This window comes from Olea europaea, chromosome 12 (assembly GCF_002742605.1).
Source record: "Olea europaea var. sylvestris chromosome 12, O_europaea_v1, whole genome shotgun sequence".
Classification (NCBI taxonomy): domain Eukaryota; kingdom Viridiplantae; phylum Streptophyta; class Magnoliopsida; order Lamiales; family Oleaceae; genus Olea; species Olea europaea.
This window is the reverse complement of record NC_036248.1, coordinates 12,474,446-12,494,993: the sequence shown is the minus strand read 5'-3', so window position 1 is coordinate 12,494,993 and position 20,548 is coordinate 12,474,446. Positions and strand designations below refer to the sequence as shown.

Genomic DNA, 20,548 nt, shown 5'->3' with positions numbered 1-20,548 from the left:
TCCATGATTAATAAATTGTAGTGCTGCGTGCCATTTATCTGGTGCTGAACCTGGATGCCAATTATGGTTCTTGAATGGCCATCGTGTTGAAAGTACAACGGCCTGCTCAAAAAATTTCATAAACATTATCTGGTGTGTATTTACAAATAGAAATAGTGTATGCATTTTCACAGCTAATATGCAGCCAACATGCCAAGACTCCTAAAACTAAGTGAAATTCACTTACGGTTTCCCACTAAAGACAACACGCTGATTGCCATATTGGATGGGATTGTTGTCAGAGAAGTAATTCCAGACCCAGTCAATAAGAACCTGATCACCCTTTATATTGCCAAAGGGAATGCTAAAATGTGTACGACTCCCATTACTAGACGAAGCTGCATCAAGAATTTTGGAATCGCCCTTCAACAGAAATTTATCCATTGGTCCATAAACTTGCATAGCCTTCATTTTCCCTGCAGTTTTATCTAAGATTATATCCTTGCTACAAAAATCTACTATCCTGGCACGAAGACCAAATGAGCGGAAAAGTGCAGCACACTCTGTGGTTCCAATCCAATTTCTTTTTCCATAAATTTTCTGATCGAAGTCATTTGAGCCATGTGTATCAAAACCTCTTTCCCAAGCAATTTCAAGCCATCTTTGTAAGGAAGCAATATCGGGTACAAACCCAGAACCACCATACAGAACCTCCCTTGCTTCTTGTCTCTGTTTAAGCAGATGAGAACTAAGCATCTGGATATTACGCCACCCACATCCCCACCCAACATCCTCTGATTCAACACTCTGAAAGTGATCGATGTACCCAGACAATATACTCACTGCGTTCTTTGAGTCTGATTCCAAACAATTTGCTAACAAAGCCATCAAGCCGTCTTCAACTTGGCAAAAGCTCTCCTTGATCTGTGTCTCTACTAAGTAACAAAATTTTTCATCAGTATCTATCCTTCCACTGGTAGTTCCCTTGGCATCGTACCTTAAAAAACTGCTCTTGGGATTGTCCCATGAACTATCTATACGTTCCATGGAATTGTCAACCTGATCATAACAAGGAATTCCTAATGTTATTTAAAATTGCAACTACCCATAAACTGATGTACAAGAAAGATGGCATATTTCAAGAAGTAAAATAGAAAAATGTCTAACCACCAAAGCTTAAGTGAGAAGACTCAATAAACAAACTAATTGTGTAATTTATCCTAACATGATGCATAATATAAATATAGATTCTCTGTTCTTGTTTAAGTATAGTTTCATCTACTTTCGTCAATATGCATGATTACTTATTCTAGTTCCTTATTCTTTTCTGTTCAAGTATTCTAACTCTGCAATTGTTAACACCGTGTCTCCACTTTTCAAGGCAATAAGCCAATAAGTTAATCGAAAATTACGAACAAGTAATATTACAAATGAACACAAGCCTTCAATTAAGCGAGTTCCTTTCTATTTCTTCAAAACATTTCTGTCCTTGTTATCAAACTGATATACTATTCCTAATAAACTATATACAACATTTTGTGGTCAGAAAAAAGGCAACAGGTCATTTCTCCAAAACAATGCTGGCTCCAGTCCTATTCAGTACTTGGTCAATAAATTGCCTGATAAAATTAAGATACTAAGTTACAAATTGAGCGATCGAACAATTTTTAAATAAACAAGCACTTAATTATATACCAAAAAATTAAAATAAACTCATATTTAATTCATGAATAAACAGACTGTTCTCTTGTGCATATAAACAAACAGATATATACAAGAATAAAGACACGTCACACGCGAATACGCACAAATATAAGAATAGATACATAAACGTGTGTATATACATACAAATAGATGAGCCACAGATATTTGTCGCGCTAATTGGAGGTCTCGGGCATATTCTTCATCGTCCAAGTGATCATTAGCGTGTCTGTAAAATCGAAATTTAATAGAAATATAATAATCGAAGAATTTAAAAATCGCTTAATAATGGTGGAAATGAAAAATTGTTTATGAACGGGAGCAAAACACGACCCAATGCAAAATATACCTCTCGAGTTCCACAAACGAAACTGTTAGATTACAAAACGGGCAAGCGGAGAATTCCATGGAAGAAATGGAGTGAAAATTGGAATTTTTTGGGCGGGTTTTTGAAAAAACAGCGAGAAATGCTAGCAATTCCTTTTCGACCACTTAATGGAGGTCGCAGGTGGGCCTTTTTATTTTTATCAATTTTATTATTATTATTATTTTTTTTTTTCCATTTGTTTGGAGCCATTTCTTGCCCCCCAATCCTCATTGACTAATGAGAGTTTAGATATTAAGAGCATGTTTGATACAGTTTAAAATTCAATTAAAATCAATTTTTTTATCGTTATTTTACTATTTCAATCGTCATTTTTGAATTGTTCTCTCACAAATAGGATCCACTTTATCTCTAACGGTCAAAAAATCAATTAACAAAATCCCTATCAAACAAACGCTAAATTAGTGTGGATGATCTTTGGGTCAGTTTACCACAAGGGTCTTGGATTTTCATTTCTCCATTGTCTAGTTTTTAGAAATTCAGTAGTTGTTTAGTTGTAGAATTATTAACGAGTTTCAATGATCACTAAATTTAGGTAAATTCCTTTGATTAGTCACTGAAATTTAAAATGTCTAATTTTAATAACAGAATTTAGGTACATATCTTTGATTGTTCATTGAAGTTTAAGGCCCCTGTTTGATACCCATTTTTTGTAAGAATAAGAATGAAAAATATAATCGTTACGGGACCCACACTAGAGATAGAAAATCAAATATGATGACTTGATGTGATGAATAACGGTCATATTTTTTATTTTTATGGCCAAAGAATGGGAATCAAACGGGAGCTAAAATATCAAGGTTTGATCACTGAATTTTGAAAAATATTGTACATTACTCACTGTAAATTCGACATTCTTCAAAATTTAATATTTATGCTGATGAGTAACATATAACATTTTTCAAAATTCAGTATCCAAAACTCGACATTTTAAACTTACGTAAACAATTGAAGACATGGACATAAATTTAGTGACAAAAACTCTACATTTTAAATTTCAGTAACCAATCTAAAACATGGACCTAAATTCAATGATCATTGAAATAATTAATTCATTATTAACTAATTATTAGAGTTATAAAAATTGACTCGAAACGATCAAATTCAAGCAGTAAATCGATCTTGAAATGATTGAAAAAAGATACATCCTTGTCCACCTGTTAACCCTGGGCGTTCTTACTATTCCGACGAGCGTTTATGACCTGAAAAATGAGGGGCGGGGCTTTATCCCCCGTTTCACCTCCGACATGAGAATTAGTGTATGTGTTAAGAGAAATTCAAACGGAATTTAGATGGCCAAAAAATGTCAATCCCCTTACCTGTGTCGCCTTCGGGGGTATTTATAGGTGCTGAAAGTCGGGTGAGTGCCAGGTGATCACGGTGCCATGTGTCCTACATTAGTTTTCCCACTACCCCCACGTTCTCCACATTCTAGGTGGGGGGTCTCTAACTTCCCGCCTGAAGGTTATGCCCGTAATAACCGCTGATAAGTGTGTTTTTTGCGTACTTAATTAATATCTAAATATGTTATTTATTGATTAAATGAATGAAATTCTACTCACAATTATGTAATATTTATTTTTGTAGGCCAAAAATCATCAAAGGGAAGAGAACAAGGCAAAAGGGAATGAAAAGGACCAAAACCGCACAAAAATGTGAAGTTGGGGACCAAAGTGCACAAGTACCAAAAGTTGAGGACCTAACGTTGCAATTTTGGAGGGCAAAAGTGATATCAAAATCAAAATTTGAGTACTAGATTGTACATGATCAAAGTTGAGGAGCCTTGTGTGCAATTAAATGGAGGACTACGTTGAAAAAAGAAATAAAGAAAGCCAACGCTTGCGCGTGGGAGACCTTTTTGATTTACCGAGATCAAAAGGGTTTTATGATGCGCGCGCGGAACGAATGCCTACGCTTGCACGCCGCTTCTGGCTGGGCGAATTTTGCTGATTTCGAGTAAATTTCGGTACTTCTTTCACAATTTCACTTGACACGATTTTGGCCATTTAAATACCGATTTTTTGGTCATTTTCTAGGGGATTCCAGGTTTTGGGGGCTAGGTCTTCTTCCTCTTTCATTTTTTCTTTCTTTCTCTTCTTCTTTCTCTTCTCTTCCTTTTCTTTTCCTTACTTTGATATTTTGGAGGCACAATCTAGAGCACAAGGAGATTCAATTAAAGATTTGGCAAGATTTTGGGGAAATTAGGAGCAAGCTCAAAAGGGGGTTTTATCTATACCTTGTATTTTCTCTATTATTTTGTCAAACTTACAATGTATTGTATGAAATATTCTCCTTTTTATCTTGGGATTTATGATATTAATTTAACCTAACTTTTAATTAATTTTGATATTTCCTTTTTAATGTTAAGTCATTTATTTTCATGTGTTTCTACTATTGTATTTATTTTATTTTCATTTATGTGGCCAATGAATTATTGTGTTAAGTGATTTGTATATCGTTCGATAGAATATTGTGCATTTTAGACCAAGTAGTAGAAACCCTAAGTTTGTTTAGAGGATAGAAATATGCCCTAACCCTAGGCGACCCATTGAGCTATTTTCACAAAAATTTAATGCTGCTGTTTGGTTTTAATCGACATAGAGATATAGTAGGTTAAACCAATCAGTCAGAGTTAATTTCGCTCGAGAGAGGTAATTGATTAAAATTGGAAGATCGTGTCTAATATCGTGAATGAGTAATTTGTTAATTGGCTTATGAAGAAATTAGTTAGCCGACAGTTAAGCGAAACCATAAATCCCAACCACTCTTGCTTCCTAAATTTCTAAGACTTTTACCTTTTCTTATTTTGTAGGTTTTTAGTTAATTTCCTCATTTAAAATCATATCTTTAATTTTATTATTATGTATCATTTGCCTAAGTAAGTTGAGCAGTACAATTTAAAGTTGGAGGCCTATTTCACTGTACACTTGGCATCCACCCAATGGCCCCTAACTTGGAGGGAATTTTTATCCCCAAAAAAATTCGAATTTTCTTGCTTATAAAAAAGGGTGTGGTCCCTCGCATGTAAATCATTTTCACCTCCTCCTAACATCTTAGTCTTCCCTCTCTTCCAAGGTAACTTTCTCCTCTTTTCTTCTTCCTTTTTGGTAAAATCATGTACAAGACTATCATTTCTTCTTCTTCCGACGAAAGTAGTGATGGGGAGCCGATCGATGCCGGGACAAGTTCGGTCGATCGGTCTGCCGACCGACCGGCAACCAGCGGGGCTGGTTGATCGACCAGGTTGGTAGATCGACCAACCCGTGCCTTAACCAGCCCCCCATCGTCCAGTCGCGAGGCTGGACGATCCTCCGACTTCCCCCCTTCGTCCGGTGGATTCCCTTGTGAATCTGATAGTCGAACCCTTTCAGCTAATTCCCAGGTGTTTATTTCAAACTCCCCTAAGAGACATATTGGCTCCACTAAATCTCCAAACCAAAACTTAGAAATCGGGTGGGATCCAGTTGGCGAGATCGTCCCCCTTGAAATCCCAAAAAGTTATAGTCTCTATAATTCCCCACTCAAGTTGGAAAATGTCTCGTTAGGTATGATAGGATCGATAATTATGTCTATAGAGCCCCAGGCCCCAAAGAAAGACTTCCCGGATTCAATCAGCGCGAGGTAGCCGTGTATAAGGACATTATGGATTGGAGTTTTCGGTTTCCCATTCACTCCTTCCTGGTGTTGATTTTCAATGAATTTCACCTTACCCTAGTCAAATTAACCCCAATGCATGGAGAAAGGCATTGTATTTCTCGTATGTTTGCCTTAGGATGAGAATTCCACATTCCATAGACCTCTTCAGGTATGTGTTCGAGATGCACGAACTAGCTCAGTCAATGCATTTGTCTTTCTCACCACTAGGGTCCCTTTGCTCTTTCCCAAGTTTAGGAATTCGAACAGTGGGTAAAAATTCCGGTTCTTCTTTGTTCGACTTCCAAAAGGCGATTCCCTTTCAATACCAACTGGCGACATCCCCAAATTTGCCGTTTCAATAGCCAAGTAGAAATTACTTTTCTTCTAAAAACTCAAATCCAGGAGTTGGTCGATGTACCCCCTGTCTCACCTGATTTAGGATCGGCTCTGACCATGAGGAACATGTTAATAGCGGGGATGAGTCGTCCTAATGGTAAGTTGTTTTTGTTGGTTTTTGCAATTTTTTGCTTGCACATATTTCTTGTTTGTTATTTTTATGGGCTAATAAGTTTGGGTGTGTGTATGTAAATATGGATTTTGACCTTGACGAGGTATTGAAGACCCTGCCAAGTGGCGACGAGGACCTTGCTCCTATTGACGGTAAGCTCTTAAGGTCCTATTTTTTGCTTCATATTCCTATATTTTTTTAAACTTATTGGACCTTGCTTTACATGTGCAGGGATGGAGTTTGATTGGGAGGGGACTATGGATTCTATGCCCGAATAGGGACATAGGAGTGATGTTGATCCATCCTCCATTCCTTTAAAAAAGGAAGAAGACAGTCGTCCAGGAAGGAGGGTCTCAGATGGCCAAAGAGACCCCCTAGCCTTTAGATGAGCCTATCGAGTTTGTCCCTGCTCCTAGGCCAGACGCTTCCAACCGTATGCAACGCGAGCGCGAGGATTCACTTTCGAATTTCGGGTTTCCTCCCACCCGAGGCTATCATGAGATAGGGGTGCTTAAGTCTTTGGTGACACCCGCTCGAGCTAGGGCGATTGCATGTCGTAGCGCAGACGACATCGAGAGGGCTACAACGATCTATCTCCAAAAGGTATGTTTCTAATTCCATATCTCTTTTACACCGAGTCTTATCTTTTGAGCATAGTTTTACCACTCGACTCTCACATTGTCTCCTCATCCTTTAGGTGGTGGCCCTTCAGACCAGGCTTGCTGAATCGAGTCGTCGTCAGGCCTTAGAGTTGAAGACTCTTGCAGAAGAAAAAAAGAAAGAGGCCCATCATTATAAGAAAAAGATATTTTCCTTGAAGAAATCTCTAGAGGCGTCGGAGGCTCGAGCCAGCAAGCAGGAGACGGAGAATGATAATTTGCAGTCTGCGTTGGCTCGTGCTCCGGAGGAGGCAGTCGAGAGGCATAAGGCCTCTGCTGAATATAATAGGGACTTAGAGGCATCTATGGAGCAGTACAAGTCATCATCTGATTATGCTAGGGCCTTGCATTCGTACGGGAGGAAGGCGATGGTGGCGTCCATCAAAATAACAAAGGAGTGGATATCGACCGACCACCCTTTTATTGACCCTTCAGGTTTTGATAGGTTCCTTGCGCAGCGTAAGGGGAAGGAAAGTCGAGCGCAGCCATCCAAGTCACTTAGTCATTCATCGCAGGACGACAGTGGTGGTGCTTCCCCTTCGAGTTGAAGCATAGTAGTACCTTTTGTTAGTCCCCCTCTTTTTTGTGTTGCCTTTTATTTCTACTTGTAGCATTATTCACTACTTGTCCGGGGTCTGGGCAAGAGCACATCACATTTTATTTTTTGTATGAATGCTAAGTTATCAGCGGTTATTAATATTGAATGCATCGTTCTTTTAACTTTTTTTTTAGCGTTGTTTTCCTTGCTTAGTCGTTTGACAGCATAGGTGAATGGCATTCGTCCCACGTGTGCTAGACTTGATTCTAATGGTCGACGGCTGATTACGCCCAAAGTATAACGCGGTGATTGTAGTGCAGCTTTGGGGTGTCGTATCCACGGGGAGATGAAAATTTTCTCAAAAAATAAAACAAACTAGGATTTTCGTAATTTTATGTGGGAATGATTTGTCACTTGGAATAAAAATTAATTATCAATATGCGAAATAAGTGAAGCGTCGGAATTCCCCCATTGGATTGGATCAATCGACATCAATAATTCATGTATTTTTCCTCAATTAGAGATTTTCTTCCCAACTCTCTAATCGGAAGGTTTAACAATAAAGTCCAATTTAATTCCAATTATATTGCTAGAATCTAGATTTTCTATAACACATTTGCACATTTTTTTATTGGAACAAGATCAAAGATCGACCATATACATCAAGCATAAGGCAGTAATCAATTCGCCAATAAAGTAATATTAAGATTAAAATTCAACAATTATTTCAATCATTCGATAGAAGGAACATGGATAGATCTATGAAGGATTTGATAAAAGTTAAAATAATCTCAACAATAAATAATTCAAATTGTAATTCAACAAGTATTTCGAATATTCGATAGAGAAAGCATGACCGAATCTATGGAAATTCTAATAATTGCTAAACTAATGTCAAAAATATATTCAAGATATGGAAATTCGATTCTAAAATTGTTTAATAATGAAAAACTCAATTACATGAATTAAAGATGTCGAAATCACCAAAACCGATTGGGATCCTTCGTTGCTTCACCAAGTTCCTTAGTTTTCTATGGAGTTTCTTGAGCACCAAGATGAAAGAAATAGGTCTGGGGGCATCTGCCTTCGTTCTGGGTGGTTTTAGACATTTATATCCCGTGAATATTAGGTTACCATAAGAGATTCAATCGTATAAGAAAACTAAGATTCGGCAGCCCAAAAAACACTATGCGACCGCATGGTTATTGTCATTGCAGTCGCATGGTTATGCACTTTCAGCCTCTTCAACTCTCGGTATAGGTGTGTGCGACCGCATAGTAGAAAGGCATGCGACCGCATGGTTCCGCCAGACAGCTTTCAGTGTTTTAATCATAACTTTCTTTTCCGATGTCCAATTGAGGTGATTCAAGTTGCACTGGACAGATAACTCAAAGGGACACAATTTTTATTCAAAAGTCATCTCCCAATTCGATCATCTTCCATGTCAAAAATGGGTCCCAACATGAGACTAAAAACTGGTGTGTTAGTTTTCGATTGGAAATTGATGTATTGATCAAACTTTGACGTTATTTCATCCCTTTGCCTTCTTTCCTCATCCACTTGACCTCTAACACTTTCGAATCTTCATCATAATCTTAGACACAAGTTTGGATCATTTGCACTTTAGTCCCCGAACTTTCGTTCTTTTCTACTTTGGTCATTTTTCACTTGTTTCTTCCGAATTTCATCTTTTTCACCAAAATGCAACCTAAACCAAAATATAAGAGTAATGAGTGCATTTTGGCATAATATAATCACAGGAATTCAATAGTTAAGAGGGGAAAATATGGTATTTTACACTCTTATCAACGACCTTAGCCAATATTTCGACCGTTTTAAGGCTTTTCGCCTAGCCATATGGGCTAAGTTGACTGTCGAAAGAGGGGTCTAGCGGTCAAGGGCCTTAGCCAATTTTTTGGCTTTTTCAAGGCTCTGCACCTAGCCACGTTGACTTTTGATAGAGAGATCTAGCGATTAAGGGCCTTGGCCAATTTTTTGGCTTTTCAAGGCTCTCCGCCTAGCTGCGTGGGTTATGTCGATCGTCGGGAGAGGGGTCTAGCAATTAAAGGACTTAGCCAATTTTTTGACTTTTCAAGGCTTTCCGCCTAGCAGCGTGGGCTATGCCAACCGTCGAGAGAGGGGTCTAGCGGTTAAGGGCCTTAGCCAATTTTTTGACTTTTCAAGGCTCTCCGCCTAGCCGCGTAGACTATGTCGACCGTCCGAAGAGGGGTCTAACGGCTAAGGGCCTTAGCCAATTTTTTAGCTTTTCAAAGCTCTCCGCCTAACCGCGTGAGTTATGTCGACCGTCGAGAGAGGGGTCTAGCAGTTAAGGACCTTAACCAATTTTTTGGCTTTTCAAAGCTCTCCACCTAGCCGCGTGGGAGAGGGGTCTAGCGGTTAAAGGCCTTAGCCAATTTTTTTGACTTTCAAGGCTCTCCATCTAACCGCGTGGGCTATGTCGACCGTCGAAAAGGGTTAAGGGCCTTAATCAATTTTTTGGTTTTTCAAGGCTCTCCGCCTAGCCGCGTGGGCTGTGTCAATCACATATCCTTACGGGATAAGCACAAGAGATTCAAGACTGCATGTTAGCATATAAAAATACTTGGATTCGTGAGCTCAATAGGCGCACCGAGATGTCTCAACTAGGCTGGCCCTTCCTTAGCGCCATCATCATTCGCCACTACCAAGGTCTTTCATTAATCAAGATAGATAATTGCAACTAAAGGCGCCTTTGCGAGGCATTACATGGAGGGAACTAACAACGCAACATATTCTACTGTATTTACAAAAACATAGCATGTGTATCCACCCTGAAGTCTACTAGTAATATCTTTTGATATGCTCTGCATTCCATGGCCTATCCAGTGGTCTTCCTCTCATGTCTTTCAGGCTATAAGCTTCCTTCCCCAGGCTGCGGATCACTTCATACGGGCCTTCCCAGTTTGGTTCCAGCTTTGTCGAGGAGTGTCCTGTTGCCGCTGCATCCCTTAAAATGAGGTCTCCTGACTGAAAGATTCTTGGGTTCACCCTCCAATTGAAGTACCCCACAACTCTTCGTTTATAGACCATCATCTTTATCGCCGCCTTTTCCCTTACCTCCTCAAGCAGGTCGAGTTCCCCTCTAGTCCCTGTGTCATCGGGTTGCTTGACTTTCATCCTACCAGTCTCACTTAGGATTTCAACTGAAACCACTGCTTCCATCCCAAAGGTTAGTCTGAAATGGTGTTTCCCCGGTCGGTTCTCGTGGAGTCGTGTGATACGCCCATAGCACATTGGGCAGCTCATCTGTCCAAAGTCCTTTTTCCTTTTCCAATCTGGTCTTCAGATCCCAGAGAATGACTCGTTTTGTCACTTCGGCTTGCCCATTCGATTGAGGGTGGGTGACCGAGGTCAATCTATGATCGATGTGATAACTTGCACAAAAGGTCTTGAAGCTATGATTATCAAATTGCCTGTCGTTATTTGTCACCAGTACCCTGGGTACCCTGAATCGGCATATTCTATTTTTCCATACAAATCTTTGTATCTTTGCTGTCGTGCACCCATTTGGTAAAGTAGTCGATGGAAACCAGCAAAAACTTTTTCTGCCCTTTGGCCATGGGCAGAGGTCCTAGAATGTTCATTCCCAACTGAAAAAATGGGCACACCCGAAATATGGCTGTCTGCTGTTCGATCGGGACATGGATCAAATTTCCATGACGTTGGCATGTGTCACATTTTCGTACCAACTCTTTGGCATCCTCTTTCATAGTTGGCCAATAGTTACCCTGTCGCAGAATTTTGAAGGCAAAGGATGTTGTCCCTTGGCAGTTATCACAGGTCCCAGCATGTACCTCAAATAGTACCTCTTTGGCTTCGGTGGGACATATGCACTTTAGATATGGCATGGTAAAACCCCGCTTGTAGAGCTGCCTATCGATGATGGTAAATGAAGCTGCTCGAGCTCTTAATCTCCTCACCACCAGGGGGTCTTCCGGCACCTTATTTTTTGCTAGATACTTGATTATCGGATTCATCCAACTTTTCTCGTGTTCAACATTTTTCACCTCAACCCAGCGCTAAATGCTGGGTTGTTGTAGAACTTGCACACTCGCTGTCCGAGGTAAATTTTTTATGTTGGTCGATGTGAGCTTCGCTGGTGTGTCTACGCGTTCATTATCTTTTCGTGAGATCTTCGTCACCTTGAACCTTGTGAACCCTCTTCGCAAATCCCTTACTTTCATTAAGTATGGTGCCATCCTTCCGTCATTCGCTTCGTATTCTCCCGATACCTGCCTGACTATTAGCTGCGAGTCACTGCATACTTCCACTGAAGTCACTCCCATCCTTGCTGCCAAACCCAAGCCTGTGATGACTGCCTCATACTCGACGTTGTTGTTGGTGGCGGGGAACTCAAAGCGCAATGAGTATTCCAATTCTTCAGAGTCTAGTTCGATCATTATGATTCCTGCCTTGATCCCTCTGCATTCAAGAAACCGTCCATGGAGATCTTCCAATCCACCTTCTGCCCTTCTAGGGGCTCTGTCAGGATGGTGAGCTCGGCAATGAAGTCTACCAGAGCCTGGGCTTTGATGGTCGTCCTGGGCCTAAATTCAATGTCAAACTCACTAATTTCAATCATCCATTTCTCTAGCCTCCCGGAGGTTTCTGGTCGATATAGGATCTGCTTGATGGATAGGTCAGTCATTACTTGCACCGTATGGAATTGAAAGTAAGGTCTGAGCTTCCTCGCTGCAACAATCAACGCGAGCACCAGCTGTTTAGCCAGACTGTATCTTGTCTCTGCGCCTTTGAGTACCTGACTGATGTAGTAGATAGGCTTTTGTGCCTTCAGGAGTTCTTTCACAAGAATGGCGCTAATTGTCCGTGGTAACACCGCGAGGTAGAGATACAGTACGTCACCCGGGCATCGACTGATCAGGATAGGAGGCTGCTATAGTGATTTTTTTAAGGATTCCAGCGATTCTTCACACTCTTGAGTCCACTCAAAATTGGTGGAGCCTCCTATGGCTTTAAAGAAGTGGTAACATTTATCCGCCGCCCAACTCATAAAGCGATTAAGGGCCGCCACGCGCTCTATCAGCCGTTGAACCTCTTTCTTACTAGTGGGGCTATTCATTTCCAGTATTGCCTGTATCTTGTCAAGGTTTACCTCAATTCCTCTTTGGGTGATCATGAATCCTAGGAACTTTTCGTCGGTAGTGCCAAAAACACATTTCTCCGTATTGAACTTCAAGTTATTTCGTCGGGCTACGTCAAATACTTTTTGTAGGTAGGCCATGCGGTCGATGGCTTTGATGTTTTTTACCACCATGTCATCGACGTAAGCTTCTATGATATTTCCAATCAATTTCCAGAAAATCCTATTCACCATCCTCTGGTAGGTTGCTCCTGCATTTTTGAGGCCGAACGGCATGGTTGTGTAACAATATGTTTCAAAATTTGTGATAAATGGCATCTTCTCCTTTTCGAATTCGGCCATTGAAATTTGATGATACCCGAGAAATGCGTCCAGGAAGCTGAGCCTTTCGTGACCCGATATGGTTTTAACCAGGTGATCTATTCGGGGGAGTGGGTATGAGTCATTCGGGCATGCTTTATTTAGCCCGGTGTAATCTACACACATGCGCCATTTCCCGTTTGACTTCTTTACTAGCACGATGTTAGCCAACCACTCAAGGTACTGTACCTCCTGAATGAAACCGACTTGCAGTAACTTTTCCACCTCCGCTTTTGCTACTTTCTCCTTTCGGAGGTGAGGTTCCTTTTCTCCTGCTTCACTAGTTTAGTTCTAGGTAAGACACCGAGACGATGTTGAGCGATTGCTGGGCTGATCCCAATAATGTCGTTTGGGCTCCAAGCGAAAACATCTAGGTTGTCTGCAAGGCACTTTACCAACTTTCCCTTTTCGTCAGGTTCTAAACTTGTCCCAATGCTAAACTCCCGTCCTTTCGATACGGTGATTTTCTCAACCATTTCAAGTGGTTCGATCCGCCTTTTTGGAGGTTCAACTTCCAACATCATGACTGGTGGGGCTCCCTTGACTGATATGCTGTCGACATAACATCTCCTGGACACTTGTTGGTCCCCTCGCACATACTCGACTCCTCTGTTGGTTGGAAATTTCATGACCTGGTGATAGGTTGAGGGGATGGCCCTAGCTGCGTTCAGCAACGGTCGACCATAGATCGCATTGTAGGCCATAGGAGTTTTAACAACTAAGAAGCTCACCACAATTACCACAGTAGTCGGACGTGTGTCGAGCGTGACAGGAATCTCTACGGTTCCTTCCGGAATTACCATGGCCCCTCCAAAGCCTTGTAAGGCGATGGTTACCGGTTTCAACTTGTCAAGAGAGATCGTTAAGCCCAAGAAATCATCCATGTAAGTACATTTACTGTGCTCCCTCCATCAACTAGCACCCTCTTAACATCAAAATTAGCTATATCGCCTATTATTACCAGAGCATCATCATGGGGGCGTGCCACACCCACCAAATCATCATTGCTAAAAGTGATGTTCTAACTAAACCTCTCATTTTTTTGGATGGAATAAATCTCGAGAGAACGTGCGTAGCTTTTCCTTGCCGAGTTTGAATTTCCGCCTCCTGCTATCCCCCCTGCAATCATGTTTATCACTTCGGCTCTGGGTGGGGACGATCCTCCATTTTTTGTTTGCCCCGGTTGTCCTTCACGTATTTGTTCAAGAGCCCCCGTCTTAGGAGGTGCTCGATCTCCTCCTTCAGCTGTAGGCATTCTTCAGTATCGTGCCTACGATCTTTGTGGAAATGGCAATATCTGCCCTGGTTTCTCTTGCTGGCTGGCGTTACCATGGGTCTCAGCCATTCAAGCTCCTTCATGTCTCGTATTTCCATCCACAGCTTAGCGCGCGGAGTGTTTAAAGGGGTGAACGCCCTGGACTCCTCCTGTTTTTGTCTTGCTTGTTGGTCTTGGGTTGCCCTCTTACCCGTTTGCTCATTCATTGGCCTGTTTTTGTTGGCAGACCTTAGCTCGTCTCCTGCCTTTCGCTTGTGAGACTCCACTTCCCATACCCCTCTGAGGTTTTTTGTGACCTTCCTACTTCCTCGACATCAACATATTTGTCTCCTTTTTTCAATAGGTCGTGCATTGATTCCGGGGGATTTTTGGAAAGTGACATCTTAAAGGCCCGATTTCGAGTTTCGTTCATCAATGCGGTCACCATTGCCGACATTTGATGGTCCTCTATTCCAAGGGTCGCTCAGCTGAATCTGGCCAAATACTCTTGCAAAGACTCATCCTTCTCCTAGACCACCTGCATCAACCCGATGGTCGTCTTCCTCTTTCTTTTGCTATTGAGGAAGTAGGCCACAAAGCTCCTGGAAAGTTCATTAAATGTTCGGATGGATCAGGGAGAAGTGTTGCCACCCAGTCTCTAGCTTTTCTCCTGAGGGTCGGGAGGAAAGATCAGCACATCACTTCATCAAGTGCTGTATAGAGCCTCATTAAATCAACGAAGGTCCGAGGATGGTCAAGTGGATCTGTGACTCCGTCGTAAGCTTCTATCATAGGCTGCTTGAAGCCCTTAGGCAAGGAGACCGCCATGATTTCAGGCGTGAATGGGTCCTCTTCTAAGACCATCTGCCTGCGCTTTTCCTTTCTCCTTGATATTGCATTATCTATTTTCTGCGTCATGATCTCCTCCATCCTTCGCTCCAGATCCGCAATGGGTGGAGTGGGCTGCAAGATCGTAACCCCTGGAGCCCTTGAGCCTACAATTACCGATTGGATGACAGACGGTGTTTCTATGTGCACCTCCTGAGGTGGAGGCGCGACTTCCACCGAATGCAGCGGGAGGGCGGCTCTCTGCGTTTGATCCTGCAAGAGGGCCATCATAGCCGCTAGCTAGGTCTCCAGGGTGCTGAACTAGCTTTATGTCACGTACTGCGGCGGCGGTGGCGGGTCAAGGCCCCTGGCGACTGATTCTGATTCCTCTCCGCCGTTGTTGCTCTTAAGCGCATATCACTTCTTGTCCGTCTTCTTGACATGGCTTTGGCGTTCAATGAAAGAAACTTCCCACAGACGACGCCAATGAAATGATTGAGAAATGATACCTCCTTGTCCACCTGTTAACCCTGGGCGTTCTTACTGTTCCGACGGGCGTTTATGACCTGAAAAATGAGGGGCGGGGCTTTGTCCCCCCGTTTTACCTCCAGCGTGAGAATTAGTGTATATGTTAGGAGAAATTCAAATGGAATTTAGATGGCCAAAAAATGTCAATCCCCTTACCTGTGTCGCCTTCCGGGGTATTTATAGGTGTTGAAAGTTGGATGAGTGTCGGGCGATCATGGTGCCACGTGTCCCACGTTGGCTTTTCCACTACCCTACGTTCTCCACGTTCTGGGTGGGGGGTCTCTAACTTCCCTCTTGAAGGTTGTGCCTGTAATAACCGCCAAGGAGTTTTGTCAATTTACCTGAGATTTTTTGACTAAGTGTTGGGGTGGTCACATAGGTAACTTCCAGGGAGTCAATGGTCTCGCGTAAAGGTAGAACGCTCCTGGGGGGTCGATGGCTTCGCATAGAGGTAGAGCGCCCTCAGGAGATTGATGGCCTTGCATCGACGTGTAGTGACCTGCTCGTTCGTCGTTGGAGGTGGTTCTCTATCCTAACTTATATCAGATCCTAATCTTTATATTACCCAAACAAGGCATTAACCCAAAAACAAAAAACAAAAACACAAATTAACCTGATGAACCCAAGCAACCTGAACCCACCGGATGAAATTGTTCATTTTTTTCTTTTTATTTATTTATTTATTTTTTTAACATCAACTCAATTTTAGCTTTAACCCCACAAGGCAAAAATTACTTACCAAATACAGACGGGAGAAAACCAGACAACCATTAGGATTTCTAGCAGTAATTTCTTCTTGATATTTCTTTCACTGATGCTCCATCATGGATATGTACTAACCCGTGTTAAATGATTTTCTTTTTTCTTTTTTTAATGTCGTTGCATCTCGAAGAATTTATATTGTTGAATGTATAATTGATTGATGAATTTTTTCTTATTTGCAATGGAGATCCTTTTTCTTTTTAGTGGAACTTTTAAGGCAAAAATATTCTAACAATCTTCACCTTATCCCAAAAAAAGAAAAAAATCCAAAATTTATATCATCGCTTTGCAGTTTTTTTATCATGATACTAGTATACCCCATTTGGCCCCCTTTTTTGAAATAAAAATAAGAGGAATAGTATTTTTTTGAAAAATGAGTAGTTAAAAAAGAAGGAAGAGATTTCGGTTTACGTGTAATAATATTTTATGGAAGATTGTGTGGTTAAAAATAGAAAAAAAAAATGAAATGTAATATAACATAATGTAATGGGGGCCAAACGTTAATTAAAAAAATTGGTAAGCTTTAACACACTTTGACAAACTCAATACACAAAATAAAGAATTAGCACACTCCTCCATGCCCTACAACTACGAGTTTAACCGCTTAGAATTAACAATTAAATTTTAATAATTTGGTTCATATCAAACAAGCTTGTTGAAATTATGGTCCAGCCCTTGTGTTTGGCTTCCTTCACTAGCCATTGGCATACATTTTCGTCACGTGACATGTATCACACCAAAAATCAGTGCCCATGTGCAGAATCGTAGACCCATTATTTTAGTAATAAAACATCGTCTATCATGATAAATAGTGCATATCACGAGGATGAATATATTTCACTAAAGCGATTTCTTCATCGTCTCCCTAAAAAAGAGATGCAGTCTCCGACTTCTAGCAATTAGCCGAGTTTGTTCCACCTTTTGGACAACATTTTCTCACACGACTAGTTTGTCCACGTTTCCAATAACTGAATTCTTTTTCTTGTAGTTATTTTTCATCTGCTTATTCAACAACAAATAACAAAGTTTTTAGATGAAACATTACTTCCACCCAACCTTCTTTCTTTCAAAATCAATTTGATCATAACTTAAATTAGCTGTCTTAAAAATTGGTTTGACAAGTTCATAAGAGATTTGATCAGTCTTACGTTTATCCTAATCATGAATTTTAACTCCATAGCTCCAGTTCAGAAACCATCACATGGAAGAGCACTCATGTGGTCTAATGAAACTGTTCATTTAGATATAATTAATTTGACACTTTCTTTTTTTGATACAACTACTCCATTGCTTTCCAAAATCCCACTGCAAACAGATATTTCATGAATATTTGTAAGAGCATTCTCCAAACAGAGATTTATGAAATCTACACTCGATTGAAGTATCCCTAACTTGTACTCGTCACAAGGCAAAATTAATTCTCTCTTCAAACTTCTCGTCATAATTGACAAACATATCTTCTTTGTGCTCTATAACTCTGAACAACATTACTTTTTTTTTTTATGCTAATGTTGAGAATTGAGGCTAATTCCCTTTTTGTTTGCCCACGTGAATCTTGTCCAGAAAAATAATGAAACGAAAGAAATATAAAAAGATGGACAGTTTTTACGAGTTGTTAAAACTTTTCACTATATGAAAAATTTTATAATCATATAGATTTCTATCACCAAATCCTGAAAGTATTTTAGAAAAAAAATGTTACTAGCTAATTTATATGAGAACTTCTAGTATAATTTGTTAATATAAAATGTTACTAGCTAATCCCCTATGTGGCAATCATTAAAATATAATTTTTTTCAAACTCATTTCCAACCATACATTTCACAATAAAATATTTTTTTACATAAATTTAAAACTTTTTTGTATTTTTTAATTATATATTTTTCAAAAAAAATTATTATTTTAAAATTTTTTTTTTCTTAAAAAATTTATTTCAAATGTTCTCAAACAGGGACTAAAAGTAGCTATCAATGAGTTCAAGAAATGCGGATGGGTGAAATTGGGCGTGAACGTGACCTCAATCGAATATTAAATAGAATATTCTTCTGCAAAAGAATCTAGCATTATAGTGACAATAAAATGTATAAAAGATTAGAGTTGTGCCATATGTACAATGTTGGTTGGCAAAATAATATCTATATTAATCATTTCAAAAACAATTTTTTAAATCATTGAAAATTGAATTTTGCCAACCCAAACTTGTGAACACAATTTGTACAAATAATATAATACAAAAGATTATAAGCCCACGTAATCCCAATACTAGAAAGAGAGAAGATATTAATACAATTTTTGTGCGTTCACGATTGTCACATAACATTATATTCAAACTTTATGTCGGTTTTAATGTTTATATAACATGGTTGTTATGTACAAATGAAAAGAATAATGATATGTGTATACACAGCCTTACACATCTCTTACATGGAGAGGCTCACACATATTTTATTTTGTGTGGACTCCCTTTATGTCCTTCATGTGAAGGTACTGTAAAGCTGTGTGTAAATGGTTATGTACACGTAGCATTGTCGAAATGACAATAATTTATATGTAAAGAATTGACGCAAAACTTGACAAAATTGCATACTGTAGATGATTAGATGGAAAAATTGATTGTATTTTAAATTGTCCAATGATAGAATGTCACGTGATATTATATCAAATTTTATGTCAACATTGATGTTCTTGTAACATGATTATTTATGTTATTCAACAGGAACAGACAATCAAGGAAAGAAAATAAATATTTTGCATTTACTATTCTGTAAAAATATGTTAAGCCCGTAATGCACATCGACATTTCACTAGTTCCGTAATTGCCGAGCAGATTCTGGGGAAATTGGATAATACGTACGGATCGTATGATCCTAACGCTATTGCACGTGACATGGAACGTGAGTTTGGTGTGAAAATTAGTTACCATCAAGCACGTAGGGGAAATGTCGTTGCTTTACATATGCTACATGATACATCGGGTGATAGCTTTCAAAAACTTTCTTCCTACTGTCACCTCCTAGGAGAGAGTAACCCGGGGATAGTAACGCACATCGAAGTAGATTCTCGTAATAGATTTTACTACCTTTTCCTAACTTTCAATGCAAGCATTCGGGGTTACCTGCACTACTTGAGGCCCGTTATTTGTGTTGACAGCAATCACTTGAAAGGTCCATACAAAGGTACCATTCTACTGGCAACTGACCAAAGGCGCCAACAAACAGATTTATCCGTTAGCATGGGGATCGTTAATGCCGAAACGAATAGATCGTGGATGTGTTTTTTATCAAATTTGAAAGATCTTATAGGTGATTCGGACGAATTGGTGTTTGTTTCCGACATGAAAAATAGTATTGAAAACGTCATTGCCCACCTATTTCCTCGGGCTCACCATGGGTGCTGTGTCTGGCATATGGAAAAGAATTTAATCCAGCGGTATAACAACGCAAGTTCAATATTTCAATTCAAAAGAGCCGCAAGAACTTACCGGACTGAAGAGTTTGAAAGACTTATGGGATAGCTTCGTAGGGTAAGTGCAAGAGCGTACGGGTACTAGGAGCGAGCAGATTTCCCTTTTTGGTCACGGGCACTATTTGTTGGCCAACGGTACAATATTTTGACCAATAACAATACAGAATCTCTGAACTTAATTTTGAGACATGCTCGTTCGTTACCGATCACGTGCTTAGTAGAACACATTCGGCATACTATGAAGAAGTGGTTTTATGAATGTCGAGCAAGTGCAACCGCATGTAGTACCGTACTGTCATCAACGATAGAGAATGAGTTACGGACGACGTTCGAAGCAGGTACTAGGCTGTGAATGCATGGCTTGACAGATAACTTAACACAAGTTGGAATATCCAACGACACGGACATCGCAGACTTCTCCGAAAACACGTGCACTTATCGTGAGTTCCAACTGAATCGTATGTCGTGCGTTCACGCAACACGTGCTGCTTGCTTGACAGGTAAGTCATTATATGATCTCTGCTCACCGTATTACACATCCAAGTAATGGAAGGGTGCCTATGGAGAAGCTATATACCCTGTTTTGCGTGAAGTGGACTGCATTGTTCCAGTCGAAATTACAGGTGCTCCTATTATGTCCCCCAGTGTACGTCGTCCTTCAGGTAGACCACCCACACAACATAAGCGATCTAGACACGAGTGTACCACACGGCTCAGGAAATGCACTCGCCGCGGTGGACTTAGTCATAACCAGACCACATGTTCGAACCTCACTGTACCACGTCCGATGTAAGCAGCATTTTG

The 20,548-nt window shown here is 40.3% G+C and overlaps 2 protein-coding genes across 2 annotated transcripts in view; both read right to left on the bottom strand.

Annotated features, from left to right (window-relative positions):
• Nucleotides 1–2,186, bottom strand: part of LOC111406614 (zinc finger with UFM1-specific peptidase domain protein) — a 14,972-nt gene extending 12,786 nt beyond the window's left edge. The window contains exons 1-4 of the mRNA XM_023036003.1: nt 2,030–2,186; nt 1,828–1,909; nt 227–1,038; nt 7–102 (exon numbers count right to left, since the gene is read on the bottom strand). Of these exons, the coding sequence (XP_022891771.1) occupies nt 7–102; nt 227–1,038; nt 1,828–1,909; nt 2,030–2,088 (1,049 nt within the window). The 5' untranslated portion in view covers nt 2,089–2,186. The remainder of the gene's footprint in view (nt 1–6; nt 103–226; nt 1,039–1,827; nt 1,910–2,029) is intronic.
• An 8,040-nt stretch (nt 2,187–10,226) lies between these two features.
• LOC111406613 lies at nt 10,227–11,422 on the bottom strand. Its single transcript, XM_023036002.1, has 2 exons — nt 10,921–11,422; nt 10,227–10,720 (listed from the first exon to the last, which is right to left on the bottom strand). Exons 1-2 carry the CDS (start codon nt 11,420–11,422, stop codon nt 10,227–10,229), a joined length of 996 nt encoding a protein of 331 aa, XP_022891770.1.
• Between the last annotated feature and the right edge of the window lie 9,126 nt (nt 11,423–20,548).